At 40.2% G+C, this 24,759-nt stretch overlaps 1 protein-coding gene across 7 annotated transcripts in view; it reads left to right on the top strand.

Annotated features, from left to right (window-relative positions):
- The window catches only part of lmo7a (LIM domain 7a), a 214,623-nt gene that overhangs the window by 178,192 nt on the left and 11,672 nt on the right, over positions 1-24,759 (top strand). For 3 of the 7 annotated variants that reach the window (XM_061970718.2, XM_061970715.2, XM_061970717.2), the window contains 11 exons: positions 2,671-2,843; positions 4,698-4,761; positions 4,891-4,947; positions 7,402-7,427; positions 7,498-7,605; positions 7,680-7,766; positions 12,476-13,170; positions 15,003-15,043; positions 15,239-15,400; positions 19,289-19,454; positions 19,586-19,888. In XM_061970718.2, the coding sequence (XP_061826702.2) occupies positions 2,671-2,843; positions 4,698-4,761; positions 4,891-4,947; positions 7,402-7,427; positions 7,498-7,605; positions 7,680-7,766; positions 12,476-13,170; positions 15,003-15,043; positions 15,239-15,400; positions 19,289-19,454; positions 19,586-19,888 (1,882 nt within the window). The remainder of the gene's footprint in view (positions 1-2,670; positions 2,844-4,697; positions 4,762-4,890; positions 4,948-7,401; positions 7,428-7,497; positions 7,606-7,679; positions 7,767-12,475; positions 13,171-15,002; positions 15,044-15,238; positions 15,401-19,288; positions 19,455-19,585; positions 19,889-24,759) is intronic. The other 4 variants (XM_061970720.2, XM_061970719.2, XM_061970721.2 and 1 more) reach the window with 4 other exon arrangements.

Raw genomic sequence — 24,759 nt, 5'->3', positions numbered from 1 at the left:
GGGTGAAAATCGGTGAATATTAATCCCGGGAGTTTTCTGCGAGAGGCACTGAAATCTGTAAGTCTCACGGGAAAATTGGGGGGTTCAGCAAGTGAGCTACTGAGCCGCATCAGAGTGATCAAAGAGAGCCGGAGCCGCGGGTTGCCGACCCCTGTTCTAGACCAAAAATCACTTCATATTCTCTACTGCTCGCTAGTGTTACATATCTGAGTTATTGTGTAGAAATATAGGAAATAACTACAAAAGTACACCTCATTCATTAACGGTGTTACAAAAAAGATTAGTTAGAATAATACATAATGTTGGATATAAAGAACATACAAACACTTTATTCATTGAATCGAAAATACCGTAAAAGAGAAAATATACTAAATTGTAGATTTTTGTTTGTTTGTTGCTGTTTGTTAGTTAGAATGCTACTTCCTGGTTAAGAGAGTATGACATGAGATGTATTAAATGTGATTCTGGGGGCGGGGGGTAGGGTGACCATTTCCATGACACCAAAAAGGAGGACATTATGCGCCATATCAATAAATTACTATGGTGTACATAGGACTCTGGTATACTCTTATTTATAGTACAATTTTGAGTGGTTTAAAGATGATGTTTGTGTGGCTGAATAGGAAAAAATATTAAAGTCAAGTGTTTGTTAACAGTATTTGTATTTATTCAATACATTGTGGTGTTCAAAAAGTGACCACTGAGATGAATCTTTTCAAGTGCAGAGTGCCACAAAGCATAACATGTGTGGACTTAAATGTAGTTAACATATATAATTTTTAAAAAATGCCACAAAAAATTTTCCACATCAACATCAAGGCTGCTTGCTGCATATCTGGTTGCGTTCTGCAGAATATGGGCCAAACAGTTTGCAAGGAGCACATCTTTTTGGCTCAGTTTCAGCTTCTGATACACACTGTTATGTTTGCCACAATTGACACTGGCATTGTCTGCTGCATATGCAGACATGTTTTTCACCTCTAAGCCAGACATCTCAAGTTTTGCCAGCAGCTGGTTTGTTATGGCTTCTGACGTTTCGTTGCTGTCACTATAAAAATCCAACAGGACATGTTGGATGCCTTCATCAAAGTGAAAATACCTTACCACAATGGGAAAACACTTGTTTGTTCCTTTATTTGAGGCGTCGGTTGCCACGGAAAAGGGTAGGTTGTTTTCTTTTATGTAGTCGGTATGTTCCTATACCGAATAGTGAGTGATGACGTTCTCGCACAATGCCTTGGCTTTTGTTCCTAACCCTAACCCATGGGGGAAACTCTGGGTTTATGGTAATGAATGGAATAGCCGACTTGATTTGATGTTCAGTTTAAGAACTTACATTACATTACATACCCCCAGGGTACCATTTGAGAACCACTGCTTTACAGCATGGTACACCTTGCACAGCTCGCAGCAGTTATCTTGTCATCCAGGGGCGACGAAACTTCACGAAAAAATGTCCTCATTGAAGAGGTGCCGCACGTTTATTACTTTTATGTTTATCCGTACCCGCATGCCGTTCAATTGCAGCTTTCCCCTGACTACTTACGTCGACATCACATCGACAAAGTGTGCATGAGAAGCCATGGAATGAGTCTCGACTGCTTTTCGTTATAAATTCGTGCTCTTTTGTCCATTCAGAATTAAACGAGGTCTTGCGTTTTGGCATGATGCTAACTTTCTGTCAATGTCATGCCGCAGCAGCACATGAACCCTTGTTTACTTTTTTAACCAATGATAAGCAGATTTGTATCCGACACCGCTCTTAGCCAATCATTTGATACGTTACTGCGTTGGGGGCATTTTTTACGGTCTTTGATTGGCTATCGCGCTGCAGCCCAGCAAAGATGAAAAAACTCCGCTCTTCAAGCCTAGTGCCTCAAAAAGGAGGACAAATACATGTCCGGCTTGATGCTGCGCCGGACGCCGGACAGGGCATTAAAAATCCGGACTGTCCGGCCTAAATCCGGACACCTGGTCACCGTAGGCGGGGGAAACACTTCAATCGTGAATAACAAATAAGGTATTCTGATAAAATCAGTTCTTCTAACAAAAGTATACAAAAAAAGAAGTTCATAGCGTTTGTGTCCCCATCCGCTTTGCCAGTTAGCATGTAGCATTAGCATGGATTCATTGAGAGTGACGTAGGATATAATAACGTAAGATGGCCTCATAGCAACATTTTTAACACTCCGGACTCACACTTTAACTGAAAAACGATACTTATTTTCATCAAACAAACTTTTTAAGTTGTAGTTTGATTGTTAACCGGCAGGCTACTACTTCCTGGTTAATAAAGAACGACGATGGGAACCATTTTTTATTGTAAGGTTTGATGGGGATAAGGATCTATTGTGACTCAAATGACAAAAAAAGTCATGATATATTCCTCTTTTAAACCAAAATCTTTGCACGCCTCTTACTTTAGTGCTTGGTAACAGAAACACTGCGTGGGGTTCTGGCGCTTTCTTAGGCTGTGTTGCTGAGGAAGGTGGTTTCTCTGTCGCCCTCTGCTGCTGCTCTCTACGACAACACTTCAACCTCAATTCCTGTAATTGTCTTGATGTCCTTGGAGACCATTTGTCTTCCCCGAGGACACTAATACAAGTAATACCGATGTGATGCTACAAAATGCATGCTAAGTTTTTGCCATGACTGCATTTCTACAAGCAGCCTGGGACGGAGATCTGCCTTCCCCGCCATTTCAAAGCCATAAGACCATCAATCTGACCACTACGGATCATCCCGTACTTGTAGGTTTCCCTGATGCCAGCGGCGCCAGCAAGTTGGATTTCACCGCGCGCCCCGGATCGGCGTCCAACAAGACTATCACCCACTCTGTGGTGGTAAGTAGACCACAATGGCACGTCCTTTTTGATTGGTGGGGTAAGGTTTAGGACTGGGTTACATTTGAGTTAGGGATAAGGAATGGGTAGTGTTACTATTAGGTGGTTTGGTGTAGGTATATGTTTAGAAATGGGTTTGAGGTAGTGATTGGGTTGAGGGGTCAGTGTTAAGGGGTTCGTATTACGATCCGGGTAGAGTTTTAGATTGAGTTAGGGTTATCATGTTTAGGTTTAGGGGTTAGGTATATGTCCAAAACTGGGATTATGTTTAGGGTTTACATTCGGCTTTAGAGGTAAGTTAGGATTTATTTTAGGGTCGGTTGGGATAAGATCAGGAGTTCGGGTTAGGATCAAGATAGGGTTTTACATTGAGTTTGGGTTAAATTTAGGGCTGGATTAGAGGTAGGGTTTAATTTGGGTTACAATTATTATCCATCCATCCATCCATCCATCTTCTTCCGCTTATCCGAGGTCGGGTCGCGGGGGCAGCAGCCTAAGCAGGGAAGCCCAGACTTCCCTCTCCCCAGCCACTTTGTCCAGCTCTTCCTGTGGGACCCCGAGGCGTTCCCAGGCCAGCCGGGAGACATAGTCTTCCCAACGTGTCCTGGGTCTTCCCCGCGGCCTCCTACCGGTCAGACGTGCCCTAAACACCTCCCTAGGGAGGCGTTCGGGTGGCATCCTGACCGGATGCCCGAACCACCTCATCTGGCTCCTCTCCATGTGGAGGAGCAGCGGCTTTACTTTGAGCTCCTCCCGGATGGCAGAGCTTCTCACCCTATCTCTAAGAGAGGGTCCCGCCACTCGGCGGAGGAAACTCATTTGGGCCGCTTGTACCCGTGATCTTGTCCTTTCGGTCATAACCCAAAGCTCCATGACCATAGGTGAGGATGGGAACGTAGATCGACCGGTAAATTGAGAGCTTTGCCTTCCGGTTCAGCTCCTTCTTCACCACAACGGATCGATACAACATCCGCATTACTGAAGACGCCGCACCGATCCGCCTGTCGATCTCACGATCCACTCTTCCCTCACTCGTGAACAAGACTCCGAGGTACTTGAACTCCTCCACTTGGGGCAAGATCTCCTCCCCAACTCGGAGATGGCACTCCACCCTTTTCCGGGCGAGAACCATGGACTCGGACTCGGAATTATTATGGTCACGTTTATGTTCAAGGCTAGCGTTATGTTTAGGGTTTATATCAGACTTTAGAGTTTGGGGACGGCTCGGATTGTAGAGCAGCCATGCCAGGAACTTGAGGGTTCCAGGTTCGATTCCAGCTTCCGTTATCCTGATCATGGCCGTTGTGTCTTGGGCAAAACACTTCACCCACTTTGCTCCTAGTGGCACCTGCACTGGTATATGAATGTGCAAGACTCATTGAAAAATCGATTATTAATCTCCTAGGACATTTTCTGGGTAAATAAAGGTAAAAAAAAAAAAAGAGTTAAGGTTAGGATTGGTTTTAGGGTTGGGATATGATTAGGAGTTTGGGTTGAAATTCGGTCAGCTTCAGGGGTGACGTGTAGGGTGAGGAGTGATTTGGGGTTAGGGTTTAGAATAACAGTAGGGTTAGGTTGAAGTCTTTGAAGTTAGGTTTAGGACTGGGTTAGGCTTGGTGTGAAGTTTGTTTAGAACCAGGATTAGGTTAGGGTTATACCACTCAGTTGAGGTTATAAGGTAAGGGGATATATGTTTACGTTTAAAGATTGGCTTTGGTTTAGAATAAGATTATAAATTAGGATTGGGTTTCTGTTACGATGGTGTTAGAGCTAAAACTGGGTTCGTTTTAGTAGTCAGGGTTAAAATTGGATTAGTGTTGGTAAAAAAGCATTTTTGATCATACCTTCATGCAGGATATGGCTTCCAACGGCGTAAGTGGTGGCTACCCCGGAGTGTCACTGACCACCATGACTAACGGTAAGGATGCACTAAACCTCATTGAGTTCGCATTGATGACTTTTGGGCTGAATTTACACAGCAGGGTCTAACGCTCTGTTAGAAACTGAAAGTGGTATTAAACCTTGTTTGTTTCCATCTCCTATGTAGACTCAGAACTCCTTTCTTCGAAAAACTTAAAACTGAGGTCAGAGTTTTTTGAGCAAGGTAAAAGTCTCAAAGCAGTGTGGAGCTCCTTTTGGACTTCTTCTTTGTGTTTGTCTGACAAGGGGTTGGTTTTGCATGTTTTTCACCTGTCGCTTAGAAATGAGGAATCCCACAGAGTTCTGTTTGGGACTCTCCTTTTTCCCCCATAATTGTGTGTGGATCCAGAACTCAGTCTTTCCTACAGGGCTCTCAGAATTCAGCATCAATGTGCTGTTCTACCTATGTGGCAAACGGGCTGGGTTGTGCCACGTTATTTGACTTATCAATGTCCAGAATATTTACTTTTCTTTTTTGATTGATTAGATCTAATTATTTTTAATGAAAATTCTAATTTTGGGAAAAAAAATTCCGCTACATTGAAAAATTGACTTTGTTAAATAAATGTCAAAATTCTGCATTGACTTATTATCAGATAATACAGGTAAAAGCCAGTAAATTAGAATATTTTGAAAAACTTGATTTATTTCAGTAATTGCATTCAAAAGGTGTAACTTGTACATTATATTTATTCATTGCACACAGACTGATGCATTCAAATGTTTATTTCATTTAATTTTGATGATTTGAAGTGGCAACAAATGAAAATCCAAAATTTTGTGTGTCACAAAATTAGAATATTACTTAAGGCTAATACAAAAAAGGGATTTTTAGAAATGTTGGCCAACTGAAAAGTATGAAAATGAAAAATATGAGCATGTACAATACTCAATACTTGGTTGGAGCTCCTTTTGCCTCAATTACTGCGTTAATGCGGCGTGGCATGGAGTCGATGAGTTTCTGGCACTGCTCAGGTGTTATGAGAGCCCAGGTTGCTCTGATAGTGGCCTTCAACTCTTCTGCGTTTTTGGGTCTGGCATTCTGCATCTTCCTTTTCACAATACCCCACAGATTTTCTATGGGGCTAAGGTCAGGGGAGTTGGCGGGCCAATTTAGAACAGAAATACCATGGTCCGTAAACCAGGCACGGGTAGATTTTGCGCTGTGTGCAGGCGCCAAGTCCTGTTGGAACTTGAAATCTCCATCTCCATAGAGCAGGTCAGCAGCAGGAAGCATGAAGTGCTCTAAAACTTGCTGGTAGACGGCTGCGTTGACCCTGGATCTCAGGAAACAGAGTGGACCGACACCAGCAGATGACATGGCACCCCAAACCATCACCCAACCATGCAAATTTTGCATTTCCTTTGGAAATCGAGGTCCCAGAGTCTGGAGGAAGACAGGAGAGGCACAGGATCCACGTTGCCTGAAGTCTAGTGTAAAGTTTCCACCATCAGTGATGGTTTGGGGTGCCATGTCATCTGCTGGTGTCGGTCCACTCTGTTTCCTGAGATCCAGGGTCAACGCAGCCGTCTACCAGCAAGTTTTAGAGCACTTCATGCTTCCTGCTGCTGACCTGCTCTATGGAGATGGAGATTTCAAGTTCCAACAGGACTTGGCGCCTGCAGACAGCGCAAAATCTACCCGTGCCTGGTTTACGAACCATGGTATTTCTGTTCTAAATTGGCCCGCCAACTCCCCTGACCTTAGCCCCATAGAAAATCTGTGGGGTATTGTGAAAAGGAAGATGCAGAATGCCAGACCCAAAAACGCAGAAGAGTTGAAGGCCACTATCAGAGCAACCTGGGCTCTCATAACACCTGAGCAGTGCCAGAAACTCATGGACTCCATGCCACGCCGCATTAACGCAGTAATTGAGGCAAAAGGAGCTCCAACCAAGTATTGAGTATTGTACATGCTCATATTTTTCATTTTCATACTTTTCAGTTGGCCAACATTTCTAAAAATCCCTTTTTTGTATTAGCCTTAAGTAATATTCTAATTTTGTGACACACGGAATTTTGGATTTTCATTTGTTGCCACTTCAAATCATCAAAATTCAATGAAATAAACATTTGAATGCATCAGTCTGTGTGCAATGAATAAATATAATGTACAAGTTACACCTTTTGAATGCAATTACTGAAATAAATCAAGTTTTTCAAAATATTCTAATATACTGGCTTTTACCTGTATATGAAAAAAATGTAACACTTTTTATTTAGGTTAGGTAAAATAAAAAGCTACTATTTAAAAACAATGGCCGAATAATAGGTCAGACTTTGTACCTGTGCACCCAACACTTTTATGAATAATGCGCTCACAATTTACCTTTGCTGTGCATGTTCACCTTCCAGACTGCTTCTAATGCTGCCCTCTGCATGCTGATGATGTGTTTGTGCTCACCAACCCTCTATTGATTTTTACAACTATGGCATGATTTGTCTATTGGGTGATCCCGAGTTGAGGGAATCACACGAGCAGGCCGAGCCTAAAATGTGTCGCCCTCCATGTCACTTTCATGAAGAATGAATGATGAAAACAATGAATAACACCGGCGGGTTGGTGAAAGGTTAACTTGCACCCTCGTCTTTCATCTTACATGGTGAGTGACGCAAATACTGTTTCTCTTTTTTTAAGGTGGAGGAGACTCGGCAATGCCAGATGTAAGTAGAACATAATTGTGTGTGTATATTATCATGAACGTGATTTGATATCCTGTCCATCCCCCTGCAGATACCCGTCCCATCCATCGCTCCGCCTTCTAGAAACTGGTCTTGGGATCCAGAAGAAGAGCGCAGGAGGCAAGAGAAGTGGCAGAAGGAGCAGGATCGCATACTTCAGGTACAGTAGAAGAACAGAAATAGGTCAAATGAATTGAAGGGTAGACCCAGTGTCAACGTTGTTGTTTACTGTAGGAGAAATATAAGCGAGACCAAGAGAAACTGCAGGAGGAATGGCTCAAGGACCAGCAGGAGATCTCCACCAGTGTGGCACAACAAGCGGTAACGCAACAAACAAGATCTTTATTGATTTTGAGTTATTCAAAAGATTCACCAAGTCTTTTTTGTGGCATGAAAGAGGAAAGAAGTAATTTAAAAAAAAATATATAATACTGACCAAAGATCCGCCCGGAGTTCCTTAAGGCTCTGGATGTTGTGGGGCTGTCTTGGTTGACAAGACTCTGCAGCATCGCGTGGACATCGGGGGAGGTACCTCTGGATTGGCAGACCGGGGTGGTGGTTCCTCTCTTTAAGAAGGGGAACCGGAGGGTGTGTTCCAACTATCGTGGGATCACACTCCTCAGCCTTCCCGGTAAGGTCTATTCAGGTGTACTGGAGAGGAGGCTACGCCGGATAGTCGAACCTCGGATTCAGGAGGAACAGTGTGGTTTTCGTCCTGGTCGTGGAACTGTGGACCAGCTCTATACTCTGGGCAGGGTCCTTGAGGGTGCATGGGAGTTTGCTCAACCAGTCTACATGTGCTTTGTGGACTTGGAGAAGGCATTCGACCGTGTCCCTCGGGAAGTCCTGTGAGGAGTGCTCAGAGAGTATGGGGTAACGGACTGTCTTATTGTGGCGGTTCGCTCCCTGTATGATCAGTGTCAGAGCTTGGTCCGCATTGCCGGCAGTAAGTCGGACCCGTTTCCAGTGAGGGTTGGACTCCGCCAAGGCTGCCCTTTGTCACCGATTCTGTTCATAACCTTTATGGACAGAATTTCTAGGCGCAGTCAAGGCGTTGAGGGGATCTGGTTTGGTGGCTGCAGGATTAGGTCTCTGCTTTTTGCAGATGATGTGGTCCTGATGGCTTCATCTGGCCAGGATCTTCAGCTCTCACTGGATCGGTTCGCAGCCGAGTGTGAAGCGACTGGGATGGGAATCAGCACCTCCAAATCCGAGTCCATGGTTCTCGCCCGGAAAAGGGTGGAGTGCCATCTCCGGGTTGGGGAGGAGATCTTGCCCCAAGTGGAGGAGTTCAAGTACCTCGGAGTCTTGTTCACGAGTGAGGGAAGAGTGGATGGTGAGATCGACAGGCGGATCAGTGCGGCGTCTTCAGTAATGCGGACGCTGTATCGATCCGTTGTGGTGAAGAAGGAGCTGAGCCGGAAGGCAAAGCTCTCGATTTACCGGTCGATCTACGTTCCCGTCCTCACCTATGGTCATGAGCTTTGGGTCATGACCGAAAGGACAAGATCACGGGTACAAGCGGCCGAAATGAGTTTCCTCCGCCGGGTGGCGGGGCTCTCCCTTAGAGATAGGGTGAGAAGCTCTGTCATCCGGGGGGAGCTCAAAGTAAAGCCGCTGCTCCTCCACATGGAGAGGAGCCAGATGAGGTGGTTCGGGCATCTGGTCAGGATGCCACCCGAGCGCCTCCCTCGGGAGGTGTTTCGGGCACGTCCGACCGGTAGGAGGCCACGGGGAAGACCAAGGACACGTTGGGAAGACTATGTCTCCCGGCTGGCCTGGGAACGCCTCGGGATCCCCCGGGAGGAGCTGGACGAAGTGGCTGGGGAGAGGGAAGTCTGGATGGATGGATGGACTGACCAAAAATTATATTAAATAAAGTACATACATTTTTTGGTCAGGTAAAGCAAAATTATTATAATTATATTATTGTAAAAGACAAAATTAAATGTATTATTCATATTAATCATTCTAATAATAATGACAAACATTTTTTTTAAAACAACATTTTATAACCCAAGATAACTTTGAATAGAAATAATGAATTGTTATACAATTTAGTTTGTTGCTGCCCAATGAAAAGGGTGAATATTTTTCTCTGATACAAAAATATAATAAAGTTAAGACCTAAAATGAAAGAGAATGATCTATAAATGACATTTTTGTTTGGTTTTGTTTTGTCTCTGGGGTAAAATAAATCAATAAATATTGAACAAATTAGCATCAACAAAGTAAAGACTCTTACATGTGATTTTTTTGTTTTTTTGCTAAATTAAAAAAAAAAACCTTTTTACATTGTCATTGTGTGTAGAATTCTGAGGACAAAATGAAATTATTACATTTTGGAATAAAGCTCTAACATAACGCATACCTGCCAACTACTCCGGTTTTCCCGTAATTAGTACGGTTTTCATCAACCTATTCCGGGTTACGGTTGCAGTGATAAAAAATACGGTTTTTCATTAATTAAAAAAAATAATTTTTTTTAAAAGTTTTATTCACGAAATCGCGTAACAACAATGATAATCGACACTGCTTCCCGTAACTTCCTATCGAGCCATTCCGAATGCCATGCGCGAGGATATTTATAGCACCGCTGCCAAGCACGAGGCACCAGTTGCCATTGTTTCCAAACGAGCGAACGATCATGGAATCAGCCGGAGAAAAATCGCAAACGAGTCTTAAACCGAAAAGAAAACTGCAGTCATTCCGTGAAGAATATTCAAAAGCCTATCCGGGAATAATTATCCGTTCCAAAAAGGGTGAAAACTACGCGAATTGCACCTTGTGCAGACAAGATTTTTCCATCGGACACGGAGGAATTAGCGATGTAAAAGACCACGTTGGGACAAAAAAACACAAGTCTAATGCCGTTGCTAGCGATACAAGTGGAAAACTTTCAACGTTTTTCGTCGCCCAAACAGATTCTTTGGACGCGATAAATGCCGAAGTTTTATTTACGGAGGCAATAATTGAGCAAACAAAAAGGTAATGACACCAATGTTATCTATTGGAATTGTTTAGTACTGTTATACTGTTAAAAGTGTTTATACTATTTATGCTTTCAAGTCCAAGTTGAAGAAATCTTGTTAAATGTTGACAGCATAACTACCAAAATACAGAAGTATGTCCTTAATATTTTTGCAGTGCTATTTCTGTTGAAAAGTTCAAATGATTACATTAGAGATGTGATGTGCCACTTTTCAAGTGTCTGATGGCTTCAATTAATTGTCATTCATTTTTCATATTTTGAATTCTTTTGAAAGGCTTACAAAAAAACTACCGTATTTTCCGCACCATAAGGCGCCCTGGGTTATAAGCCGCGCCTTCAATGAACGGCATATTTCAAAACTTTGTCCACCTATAAGCCGCCCCGTGTTGTAAGCCGCATCTAACTGCGCTAAAGGAATGTCAAAAAAACAGTCAAATAGGTCAGTCAAACTTTAATAATATATTAAAACCAGCGTGATGTGGGCGCGCATGGAATCGTATATCAACATGGACAGAGCTGCGTGAAAAAAGCCACCCGGCCTCTTCGCGTAAACTTAAACTTACCTTAACCACTCGCTCATCTTTTCTTCATCCATCCCTTCGAGTTAGCTTTTATGATGACGCCGGCTGGAAAGGTCTCTTTTGGCAAGGTCTTCCTTTTGAATATCACCATGGGTGGAAGTTTCTGGCCATTAGCATGGCAAGCTAGAACCACAGTGAAGGATGACTTCTCATTCCCTGTGGTGCGAATATTCACCGTACGTGCTCCCGTTGTATCCACAGTGCGGTTCACAGGAATATCAGTTGCTGTGAAATAGTAGTCCGTGTGCGGATGGAGAGATTGCGTCTTTTCATGAACCGGATCCCTGTCGCTTTGTAGGAGCCATTTTGTGGTCTTTACAGATGTAAACACACAAAGGAAATGATAATATCCGCGCGCTTTTTCTTCTTCTATGCGGGCGGGTGGTTGCTTACAGTAGAAGAAGAAGCGCTTCCTGTTCTATGGGGGCGGGTGCTTACCTTGGCGGTTGCTTGCGTAGAAGAAGAAGCGCTTCCTGTTCTACCGGGAAAAAAGATGGCGGCTGTTTACCGAAGTTGCGAGACCGAAACTTTATGGAAATGAATCTTAATATTTATCCATATATAAAGCGCACCGGGTTATAAGGCGCACTGTCAGCTTTTGAGAAAATTTGTGGTTTTTAGGTGCGCCTTATAGTGCGGAAACTACGGTACATTTGAATTGTAATTCCATGCTATTGACAGGACTATTAATTTTAATGAAGTTAGCTTACCATGTTTACAGTATGATAATTGTGATAGAAATGTGAATTTTAGGCACAGAATATTTTTTTACAATTGAACAAGGCAGTAGATTATACAAGCTTGGACAGAAAGTTAATTTTTTTTTTAATGGAATTGTTTAGTACTGTTTTACCATTTGTTTACTGTAAAAAGTGTTTATACTTTCAATGAACAAATTGAAGTCTTGTGAAAGGTTGACAGGATAACTGGCATTAACTGTCCAAATAATTTCAAACTATTGAAGTTAGCTTACAGAATAAACATGTCAATCAACCCATATGATTTTTGCTGTAATATTTTTGTTTTGAAAAGTCACTGTGACTGATAGAAAAGTGATGCTTTTAGCAACATTTTAACCTGTCTGAATGCAATCAATCATTTTGCGTCGGGGGGCAAAGGAACCCCCCACCAGGACTTTGTCCTGGACCTACCTGGACCCTGGCTACTAGGTTTTTCTGATTTGTTGGCAGGTATGATAACGTTGAAGTGTTTCTGGGTGCACTGTACCCTGTATGTACTAGGTAGTATTATATGGCTATTTACTTTGACTATATTTACCACAAATAAACTGTTGCTTATTTAGCTGAAATAACTATTTGATGACAAAAAAACTAATCACATTTTAGTCACTTCCACTTTATAGTTTTGGGAACATTTCGTGGTGCACTTTCATGAGGTCTGGTGACATCGCACCATCAAATGTGTAATCACGCCACTCATCACCTTGTATTCTGCAGCCTGATAGCCCACGCTCGCTGATTGTCTACCCGCCGTGGGAGGAGGAGGCGAGGAAGAGGAAGGAGCGGCTGGTGGAGCCCCAGAGGCTGGAGGAGGAGAGCGACAGGAGGCAGGAGTTGGAGCGCCAAAGAAGGGAGGAGGAGAGGATGAGTAGGGAGGAGGAGGAGTTTGAGCGTCAAAGAAGGGAGGAGGAGAGGATGAGTAGGGAGGAGGAGTTTGAGCGTCAAAGAAAGGAGGAGAGAAAGAGGATGGAGGAGGAGTTTGGGCGTCAAAGAAAGGAGGAGGAAGACCTGGAGCGCCAAAGAAGGGAGGAGGAGAGGATGAGGAGGGAGGAGGAGTTTGAGCGCCAAAGAAGGGAGGAGGAACTAAAGAGGAGGGAGGAAGACCTGGAGCGCCAAAGAAGGGAGGAGGAGTTTGAGCGCCAAAGAAGGGAGGAAGAGAGGAAGAGGAGGGAGGAGGATCTGGAGCGACAGAGGCTGGAGGAGGAGAGGAAGAGGAGGGAGGAGGATCTGGAGCGCCAGAGACGGGAGAGAGAGGCGGAGGAGGCGAGGAAGAGGAAAGAGAAGGAGGAAGAGGAGAGGAGGCAGAGGGAGAAGGAGCTCATGTGGCAGAGGAAGAGAGAGCTGGAGCAGGAGGAGCTGAGGAGGAGGCAGACGGCCACCGAGGAGCAGCAGCACACATTCCAGGAACAACGGTCATTATTAGTAATATTACTATTATTATATTAGTACGATCATTATACTACTATTATATTTTCATTAGTTGTTGTTGTAATATTACTGTTATTTTTATTTGTAATAATAGGGATATTTTATCAGTACTATTATTATTATTACTGTATTAGTAGTAGTATTACTATTAGTGTTATGATTATATTTTTATTAGTAGTAGTAATAGTGGAGGTAATATTACTAATAGTATATCGTCATTTTTATTATTTTGTTATTGGTATTAATATTTAGTATAGTACTATTACCATCATTATCATTGTTATTATTGTATTAGTAGAAGTATGATAATGGGTATAAATATTTATTATAATAATTTTTCATAGAAAATATTTTTTTAGTATTTTTTACGTAATTAGGGCACGCATGGCCCATTGTACAATGGGACATAAGGACCTATTGAATTTGTAAGGTTTTATTCTTTATTCTTTATTCTTCCGCCGCCACATTAAACTGTAATTTGACCCACTTAACATGCTTCAAAACTCACCATATTTGACCCACACATCAGGACCTGCGAAAATGACCTTTTTTTTTTTTTTTTTTAAACCGAACCCCAAAACTCAAAATTGCGCTCTAGCGCCCCCTAGGGAAAAAAAAAATAGACTGCCTATATCTCCCACTAGAAAGATCGGAGAGACATGAAACAAAAACCTGTATGTAGGTCTGACTTAGACCTAGTTTTCATAATTGTATATCATCGGGCAGAAATCAACAGGAAGTTGGCAATTCCCCCTTCAAGACAAAAAAGTACTAAAAACAAGTCACTTTTGCCTCTTTGAGCTGTAATTTGACCCCCTTAACATGCTTCAAAACTCACCGAAATGAACGCACACATCAGGACTGGCAAACATTGCGATCTAATAAAAAAACCTAACCCCAAATCTCAAAATTGTGCTCTAGCGCAATTTTTTAATGAAACGCACAAAAAACTGCTCCTCGGATGAAAAAACTGACAAAACTGCCTGTAACTCCCACTGGGAAGGTCGGAGAGACATGAAACAAAAACCTCTACGTAGGTCTCACTTAGACCTACATTTCATAAATTGACAACCCCCAGCAAAAATCAACATGAAGTTTGCTATTCCCCCTTCAAAACAAATTTTTTGTAAAAACCGGTCACCTTCCTTCAAAAACAAAGTCCTCTGAGCGCGTTTGTCGTTTCGCCTTCAAACTAACACAGGAGAGAGATTGAACCCTTGTGATTACAACAACAGAAGCGCTTTTTTTTTATAACTGCTCCGGTTTTGATTTTATGAGCCTTCAAAGAACCGCTGCGCTTATGCTGCTGCACTGCTCTTTTTGTAAGATGGCTGCTTAAAAGCAGGAAGCACCAACGTGCCCACACAATGCAGACAAATACAATATTATATTATACATAAACAAACAATAAACAACAAACAATATTATATTATACATAAACAAACAAACCTTACAAATACAATAGGTCCTTATGTCCCATTGCATAAGGTTTTGCAATGGGCCATGCGGGCCCTAATAATAATAATCAGAAATTACAATCACTATAGTATTCATATTTTTATTGTACTAATATTTTCATTGAATTCAAAGATTCAAGGAACTTTATTGGCATACCAAGACACATGAAATGGCACAAAATGTAGTAATTGTTGCATCATTATTATTAATAGCAGTCGTAGTATTAAGTTAAAAAATAAATACTTTTGAAAAAAATTTTTATGGAGAAGCCTTTTAAACAAAGAAGAATATACATTTTAAAATATCTACTTTGAGTATTTTTTGTGGACTTTTAATCATTGGTGTGTTTTTGTTGCAGGGTGAAGTCGTTTGATGAAGAGGAAAGATTTCAAAGAAAAGGTCAGTTGTTCACGTGCACTTGCTGGTCAGATCATTAGGTACAGCTGAAGACCTTCAATACAAGACCGCCATGCGCCGACGTCGTCGTTTAGAGCGACGGCCGTAGTCCCACACCACTGCAGAGGGTGGCGCAGGTGTACCTAATGTTGTGGCCCGCCCGTCCCAACGCTTGTTGTACCTTGTACGCCGCCGTAGGTGCGCTCGCCAACCCGGGCGGCAGCATGATCCACTGGCTGCTGGAGGAGCAGGCCAGGAACTCACGAGAGAGGCTGGCCCGGAGTCAGCGGGCGGTGGCCGAGCTGGAGATGGAGAGGAGGAACCTCCTCAATGTTATGAGATACAGGGAGCCTGAGAGAGGTTGGCTCCGCCTCCCCCCGTGTCGCCGCACCAAATCACAGCCTCTGATCTGCCTCTCAATCAAAACTGTCCAATCAGCAATCCAATCACACAACTAATTACCATGCTTCATATTTCATTCATTGATGATCAATTGGCTTTACTCACAAATGACACCGCCCTCAGTCTCCTCTAGGGATGTCCCGATCCAGGTTTTTGCACTTCCGATCCGATACCGATATTGTTTTTGCATTTCCGATCCGATACCGATACTGACCGATACCGATACTGACCGATACTGGCCTATCCGAGCATGTATTAAAGTTTAAAGTTATTTAGCCTACTTAGTTGTCAGAATCATGTTGAAAAGGGTTTTAGTACTCTTGATAACAACTAGCCAGCTGAATTAGGGGAGTTTGAATAATACGGACAGACCTGGCAGGCCCAAACGCATTGTGAGGGTTTGCTGGGAACGTCTGGCAGAGTCTCCTGTCAGAGAGAGTTTCAATTCCCACCTCCGGAAGAACTTTGAACATGTCACGAGGGAGGTGCTGGACATTGAGTCCGAATGGACCATGTTCCGCGCCTCTATTGTCGAGGCGGCTGATTGGAGCTGTGGCCGCAAGGTAGTTGGTGCTTGTCGTGGCGGTAATCCTAGAACCCGTTGGTGGACACCGGCGGTGAGGGATGCCGTCAAGCTGAAGAAGGAGTCCTATCGGGTTCTTTTGGCTCATAGGACTCCTGAGGCAGCGGACAGGTACCGACAGGCCAAACGGTGTGCGGCTTCAGCGGTCGCAGAGGCAAAAACTCGGACATGGGAGGAGTTCGGTGAGGCCATGGAAAACGACTTCCGGACGGCTTCGAAGCAATTCTGGTCCACCATCCGCCGCCTCAGGAAGGGGAAGCAGTGCACTATCAACACCGTGTATGGTGAGGATGGTGTTCTGCTGACCTCGACTGCGGATGTTGTGGATCGGTGGAGGGAATACTTCGAAGACCTCCTCAATCCCACCAACACGTCTTCCTATGAGGAAGCAGTGCCTGGGGAGTCTGTGGTGGGCTCTCCTATTTCTGGGGCTGAGGTTGCTGAGGTAGTTAAAAAGCTCCTCGGTGGCAAGGCCCCGGGGGTAGATGAGATCCGCCCGGAGTTCCTTAAGGCTCTGGATGCTGTGGGGCTGTCTTGGTTGACAAGACTCTGCAGCATCGCGTGGACATCGGGGGCGGTACCTCTGGATTGGCAGACCGGGGTGGTGGTTCCTCTCTTTGAGAAGGGGAACCGGAGGGTGTGTTCTAACTATCGTGGGATCACACTCCTCAGCCTTCCCGGTAAGGTCTATTCAGGTGTACTAGAGAGGAGGCTACGCCGGATAGTCGAACCTCGGATTCAGGAGGAACAGTGTGGTTTTCGTCCTGGTCGTGGAACTGTGGACCAGCTCTATACTCTCGGCAGGGTCCTTGAGGGTGCATGGGAGTTTGCCCAACCAGTCTACATGTGTTTTGTGGACTTGGAGAAGGCATTCGACCGTGTCCCTCGGGAAGTCCTGTGGGGAGTGCTCAGAGAGTATGGGGTATCGGACTGTCTGATTGTGGCAGTCCGCTCCCTGTATAATCAGTGTCAGAGCTTGGTCCGCATTGCCGGCATTTCTAGGCGCAGTCAAGGCGTTGAGGGTATCTGGTTTGGTGGCTGCAGGATTAGGTCTCTGCTTTTTGCAGATGATGTGGTCCTGATGGCTTCATCTGGCCAAGATCTTCAGCTCTCACTGGATCGGTTCGCAGCCGAATGTGAAGCGACTGGGATTGGAATCAGCACCTCCAAATCTGAGTCCATGGTTCTCGCCCGGAAAAGGGTGGAGTGCCATCTCCGGGTTGGGGAGGAGATCTTGCCCCAAGTGGAGGAGTTCAAGTACCTCAGAGTCTTGTTCACGAGTGAGGGAAGAGTGGATCGTGAGATCGACAGGCGGATCGGTGCGGCGTCTTCAGTAATGCGGACACTGTATCGATCCGTTGTGGTGAAGAAGGAGCTGAGCCGGAAGGCAAAGCTCTCGATTTACCGGTCGATCTACGTTCCCATCCTCACCTATGGTCATGAGCTTTGGGTCATGACCGAAAGGACAAGATCACGGGTACAAGCGGCCGAAATGAGTTTCCTCCGCCGGGTGGCGGGGCTCTCCCTTAGAGATAGGGTGAGAAGCTCTGTCATCCGGGGGGAGCTCAAAGTAAAGCCGCTGCTCCTCCACATGGAGAGGAGCCAGATGAGGTGGTTCGGGCATCTGGTCAGGATGCCACCCGAACGCCTCCCTCGGGAGGTGTTTCGGGCACGTCCGACCGGTAGGAGGCCGCGGGGAAGACCCAGGACACGTTGGGAAGACTATGTCTCCCGGCTGGCCTGGGAACGCCTCGGGATCCCCCGGGATGAGCTGGATGAAGTGGCTGGGGAGAGGGAAGTCTGGGCTTCCCTGCTTAGGCTGCTGCCCCCGCGACCCGACCTCGGATAAGCGGAAAAAGATGGATGGATGGATGGATGGAAAAAAAAATTCAGTGTTGACAGCTAGATTTTTTGTGGACATGTTCCATAAATATTGATGTTAAAGATGTATTTTTTTGTGAATAAATGTTTGGAATTAAGTTCATGAATCCAGATGGATCTCTATTACAATCCCCAAAGAGGGGCACTTTAAATTGATGATTACTTCAATGTGTAGAAATCTTTATAATAATTGAATCACTTGTTTATTTTTCAACAAGTTTTTAGTTATTTTTATATCTTTTTTTCCAAATAGTTAAAGAAGCACATGGCGGTAAGTAACGTTAGTAGATATTTTGGCTGTCACCGTAGGCTGATGTTAGCTTCCTTGCTATGAATCACTGTCAAATGTACATCGTGTGGGGACATTTATTAACGCACTGCAGCCTCATAGACACTGTTGCGTTTTGGACCAGTTGTTCCATCCATCCATCCATTTTCTACCGCTTATTCCCTTTGGGGTCCTCCCAGGGAATTCAAGTCACAATTCGCTCCCAAGTTCTGTCCGACACTTAAAGCTGAGTTGAAAAACCACCAGAGACAGAATAGGTATTTTGTTGTATATTCTCAAAGCTTTGCCAATATACATTTTGATTGAGACCAGTCTAACCATAGAACATTCTATTGCGCCTCCCCAAAATGGTCTGTCTTCCCGATCCCACCACCCTCTCTCTCGTCCCATCTCTGTAGCCAAAACAAAATGCTAGTCAAAACACATTCCAAAGAACTCAAGGGCAACACGCACAGTATACTTGCTGACAGAGCATCAAGAGAAGAAATGGAAGAAGTACAACTTAAATTCGGATATATGTAAATATCTGCCTCCGACAACACACACTCTCACACATGTATACAAACACCAATCAGAAGTGCACAGTGTGTTCCCAGGTGCAGCCCACACCTATCAGTTTATGGTTTGCGCAAAGGCTAACTTGTTATTTTCCTTTGTAATCTCTGCCTACTGAGCCTATGGTGCTGTTAAGTTATTGTGGCTCAATTTGCCTTCATTTATTGTATGTTAATGTATTATTATTTAATATATATTATTGTTTTAGTTGCTTAAGAGATATCCCTGGCTCTGAATTTGCTCATTGCTATTTTTATGTTTTTGTGCATTATTTGTTGCCGTCATCATTAAGCGAACAGGTTACTCATCAGTTACTCAGTACTCACAACATACTTTTTACTTTTACTCAAGTAAATATTTGGGTGACTACTCCTTACTTTTACTTGAGTAATACATCTCTAAAGTAACAGTACTCTTGAGTACAATTTCTGGCTACTCTACCACCCTGTTGCCCGTGTTGTCGATGACTTCTTAGTGCTGTGATGACTCGATACACGCAGTCAAGAGTCATGTTGGCTTTTTCCTCCTGTGGATGCAGTGACGGGCGGCGGCCTGTTTGACGCCAGGGGTCTCCAACCGGCCTCGCAGTCCGAGCTTAAGCGCCAGCAGCTCCTGGATGACATGAGGAAGAAGGCCCCCGTGGTGACGGACAACAGCTGGATCCGTCAACGATCCGGCCAGGACGACGTGCCATCCAACCGCAGGTACGTCCGCGGGATTTAGCGGCTTTTGTGGCGCTGGCGGTGGTGTGGCGGGGCTCACTAACATACCTGCATGGATGCTTTCACTGCTGATGCTAACTGGGTAGTAAACTTGGGTCGGGGGGGCTTTGCAGGGTTGGCTCTCTTGACAACCTGGATTACCCCCACAACTCCTGGCGCTCGTCGTGGACACCCAGGAGCGACTCCCATATCCCAAATTACTCCCGGCCGCACTCCGCCCTTTCCACTAGCGCTCCCTTTCACGGTGGCGGGGCCCCTCGGGCGCGGTCCGGCTCCAGCACCCTGCCCACTTCTCTTCGGGGCCTGTCGACGGGAGCGGCCCCCTGGTCCCAACAGTCTGTTTCACTCTCCTCGCTGTCTCCCACCACCTCCCCAGAACCTGCTTCTGACGCAGGTGGTCCTCGACAGCGCAGCAGGTAAACGTGGCTTGAGGGCAACTTTCTGGTGTTCAGGGCATTCATGGAGGTGAAGGTGCAGCTTAAATGCTTCGATTTAGACCAAACACACGTAAACACCTTCCTCAAAATATTTTAAGTATCTTTATGATAAGGAAACTTTTTTTTTTTTTTTTTTTAATACGAGGTGTGTACACACCAGTGGTTTCAATACAAAGGAATAATAAAATCACACCCAAAATAACAATAATGCCATTGAGAAAAAAGGTGTAATATTACAGTAATAAAGTACTACTATTACATTTAAAAAAATGTCATACTCACAAGACTAAAGTCTAATTGTTAGAAAAGTGTCATTATTACGAGAAGTAAGTCAGAATATTGCACAAAAGAGTGTTGACATTACGAGGGTAAAGTCGTGATGTCACATAAAGGACAAAATAACAAAAATATAATATATATAATATATATAATATATAATATATATAATATATAATAATATAATATATATAATAATATATAATATATATATAATATATATATATATATATATATATATATATATAATAATATATAATATATATAATATATAATAATATCAAAATAACAAAAAGCGAGATTATTACAAGAAAAAAAGTCACAATATTACAAAAAAGTTGTAATATTATGCTAAATAGTCCTAATATTACAGGCGTTGTATTACATTTAAAACAAAATTGTAACATTACAAGAATAAAGGTATTACTCTATTATTATGTTTAATTAAAAAAAGCTTAATGTTATCATTGCCAAAAGTTGTAATATTTTATTTAAAAAATTCTTAAGTTCACAAGCCGTAAATTTGAATTTTACAAAAATTGGGATCATTTAAATATGATATTAAAAAGTCATAAAAAATACATGAACCAATCATAAAATATAACAATAATGCCATTGAGAAAAAAGGTGTAATATTACAGTAATAAAGTACTACTATTACATTTAAAAAAAATGTCATACTCACAAGACTAAAGTCTAATTGTTAGAAAAGTGTCATTATTACGAGAAGTAAGTCAGAATATTGCACAAAAGAGTATTGACATTACGAGGGTAAAGTGGTGATGTCACATAAAAAACATAAAGGACTGATGTCAAAATAACAAAAAGCGAGATTATTACAAGAAAAAAGTCACAATATTACAAAAAAGTTGTAATATTATGCTAAATAGTCCTAATATTACAGGCGTTGTATTACATTTAAAACAAAATAGTAACATTACAAGAATAAATGTATTACTCTATTATTATGTTTAATAAAAAAAGCTTAATGTTATCATTGCCAAAAGTTGTAATATTGTATTTAAAAAATTCTCAAGTTCACAAGCCGTAAATTTGAATTTTACAAGAAGTGGGATCATTTAAATATGATATTAAAAAGTCATAAAAATACATGAACCAATCATAAAATATAACAATAATGCCATTGAGAAAAAAGGTGTAATATTACAGTAATAAAGTACTACTATTACATTTAAAAAAAATGTCATACTCACAAGACTAAAGTCTTAATTGTTAGAAAAGTGTCATTATTACGAGAAGTAAGTCAGAATATTGCACAAAAGAGTGTTGACATTACGAGGGTAAAGTCGTGATGTCACATAAAGGACAAAATAACAAAAATATAATATATATAATATATATAATATATAATATATAATATATATAATATATAATAATATAATATATATAATAATATGTAATATGTAATATATATATATAATATATATATATATATATATTTATATATATGAATAATAATATATAATAATATATAATATATATAATATATATAATATATATAATATATAATAATATCAAAATAACAAAAAGCGAGATTATTACAAGAAAAAAGTCACAATATTACAAAAAAGTTGTAATATGCTAAATAGTCCTAATATTACAGGCGTTGTATTACATTTAAAACAAAATCGTAACATTACAAGAATAAAGGTATTACTCTATTATTATGTTTAATAATAAATGATTAATGTTATCATTGCCAAAAGTTGTAATATTGTATTTAAAAAATTCTTAAGTTCACAAGCCGTAAATTTGAATTTTACAAGAAGTGGGATCATTTAAATATGATATTAAAAAGTCATAAAAATACATGAACCAATCATAAAATATAACAATAATGCCATTGAGAAAAAAGGTGTAATATTACAGTAATAAAGTACTACTATTACATTTAAAAAAAATGTCATACTCACAAGACTAAAGTCTTAATTGTTAGAAAAGTGTCATTATTACGAGAAGTAAGTCAGAATATTGCACAAAAGAGTGTTGACATTACGAGGGTAAAGTCGTGATGTCACATAAAGGACAAAATAACAAAAATATAATATATATAATATATAATATATAATATATATGATATATAATAATATAATATATATAATAATATGTAATATGTAACATATATATATAATATATATATTTATATATATGAATAATAATATATAATAATATATAATATATATAATATATATAATATATATAATATATAATAATATCAAAATAACAAAAAGCGAGATTATTACAAGAAAAAAGTCACAATATTACAAAAAAGTTGTAATATGCTAAATAGTCCTAATATTACAGGCGTTGTATTACATTTAAAACAAAATCGTAACATTACAAGAATAAAAGTATTACTCTATTATTATGTTTAATAATAAATGATTAATGTTATCATTGCCAAAAGTTGTAATATTATATTTAAAAAATTCTTAAGTTCACAAGCCGTAAATGTGAATTTTACAAAAAGTGGGATCATTAAAATATGATATTAAAAAGTCATAAAAATACATGAACCAATCATAAAATATAACAATAATGCCATTGAGAAAAAAGGTGTAATATTACAGTAATAAAGTACTACTATTACATTTAAAAAAAATGTCATACTCACAAGACTAAAGTCTAATTGTTAGAAAAGTGTCATTATTACGAGAAGTAAGTCAGAATATTGCACAAAAGAGTGTTGACATTACGAGGGTAAAGTCATATAAAAACATCTTACTTTCTAAAGAACTGATGTCAAAATAACAAAAAGCGAGATTATTACAAGAAAAAAGTCACAATATTACAAAAAAGTTGTAATATTATGCTAAATAGTCCTAATATTACAGGCGTTGTATTACATTTAAAACAAAATCGTAACATTACAAGAATAAAGGTATTACTCTATTATTATGTTTAATAAAAAAAGCTTAATGTTATCATTGCCAAAAGTTGTAATATTATATTTAAAAAATTCTTAAGTTCACAAGCCGTAAATTTGAATTTTACAAAAAGTGGGATCATTAAAATATGATATTAAAAAGTCATAAAAAATACATGAACCAATCATAAAATATAACAATAATGCCATTGAGAAAAAAGGTGTAATATTACAGTAATAAAGTACTACTATTACATTTAAAAAAAAATGTCATACTCACAAGACTAAAGTCTAATTGTTAGAAAAGTGTCATTATTACGAGAAGTAAGTCAGAATATTGCACAAAAGAGTATTGACATTACGAGGGTAAAGTGGTGATGTCACATAAAAAACATAAAGGACTGATGTCAAAATAACAAAAAGCGAGATTATTACAAGAAAAAAGTCACAATATTACAAAAAAAGTTGTAATATTATGCTAAATAGTCCTAATATTACAGGCGTTGTATTACATTTAAAAACAAAATAGTAACATTACAAGAATAAATGTATTACTCTATTATTATGTTTAATAAAAAAAGCTTAATGTTATCATTGCCAAAAGTTGTAATATTTTATTTAAAAAATTCTTAAGTTCACAAGCCGTAAATTTGAATTTTACAAAAATTGGGATCATTTAAATATGATATTAAAAAGTCATAAAAATACATGAACCAATCATAAAATAACAATAATGCCATTGAGAAAAAAGGTGTAATATTACAGTAATAAAGTACTACTATTACATTTAAAAAAAATGTCATACTCACAAGACTAAAGTCAAATTGTTAGAAAAGTGTCATTATTACGAGAAGTAAGTCAGAATATTGCACAAAAGAGTATTGACATTACGAGGGTAAAGTGGTGATGTCACATAAAAAACATAAAGGACTGATGTCAAAATAACAAAAAGCGAGATTATTACAAGAAAAAAGTCACTATATTACAAAAAAGTTGTAATATTATGCTAAATAATCCTAATATTACAGGCGTTGTATTACATTTAAAACAAAATCGAAACATTACAAGAATAAAGGTATTACTCTATTATTATGTTTAATAAAAAAAAAGATTAATGTTATCATTGCCAAAAGTTGTAATATTATATTTTAAAAATTCTTAAGTTCACAAGCCGTAAATTTGAATTATACAAAAAGTGGGATCATTTAAATATGATATTAAAAAGTCATAAAAATACATGAACCAATCATAAAATATAACAATAATGCCATTGAGAAAAAAGGTGTAATATTACAGTAATAAAGTACTACTATTACATTTAAAAAAAATGTCATACTCACAAGACTAAAGTCTAATTGTTAGAAAAGTGTCATTATTACGAGAAGTCAGAATATTGCACAAAAGAGTATTGACATTACGAGGGTAAAGTGGTATAAAAAACATCTTACTTTCTAAAGAAACTAATGTCAAAATAACAAAAAGCGAGATTATTACAAAAGTCACAATATTACAAAAAAGTTGTAATATTATGCTAAATAGTCCTAATATTACAGGCGTTGTATTACATTTAAAACAAAATCGTAACATTACAAGAATAAAGGTATTACTCTTATTATTATGTTTAATAAAAAAGCTTAATGTTATCATTGCCAAAAGTTGTAATATTATATTTAAAAAATTCTTAAGT

The sequence above is a fragment of the Nerophis lumbriciformis genome, linkage group LG13, assembly GCF_033978685.3.
Source record: "Nerophis lumbriciformis linkage group LG13, RoL_Nlum_v2.1, whole genome shotgun sequence".
In the NCBI taxonomy this organism is placed as follows: domain Eukaryota; kingdom Metazoa; phylum Chordata; class Actinopteri; order Syngnathiformes; family Syngnathidae; genus Nerophis; species Nerophis lumbriciformis.
The sequence above is the reverse complement of the archived record's forward strand: the minus strand, read 5'-3'. Positions and strand labels throughout refer to the sequence as shown.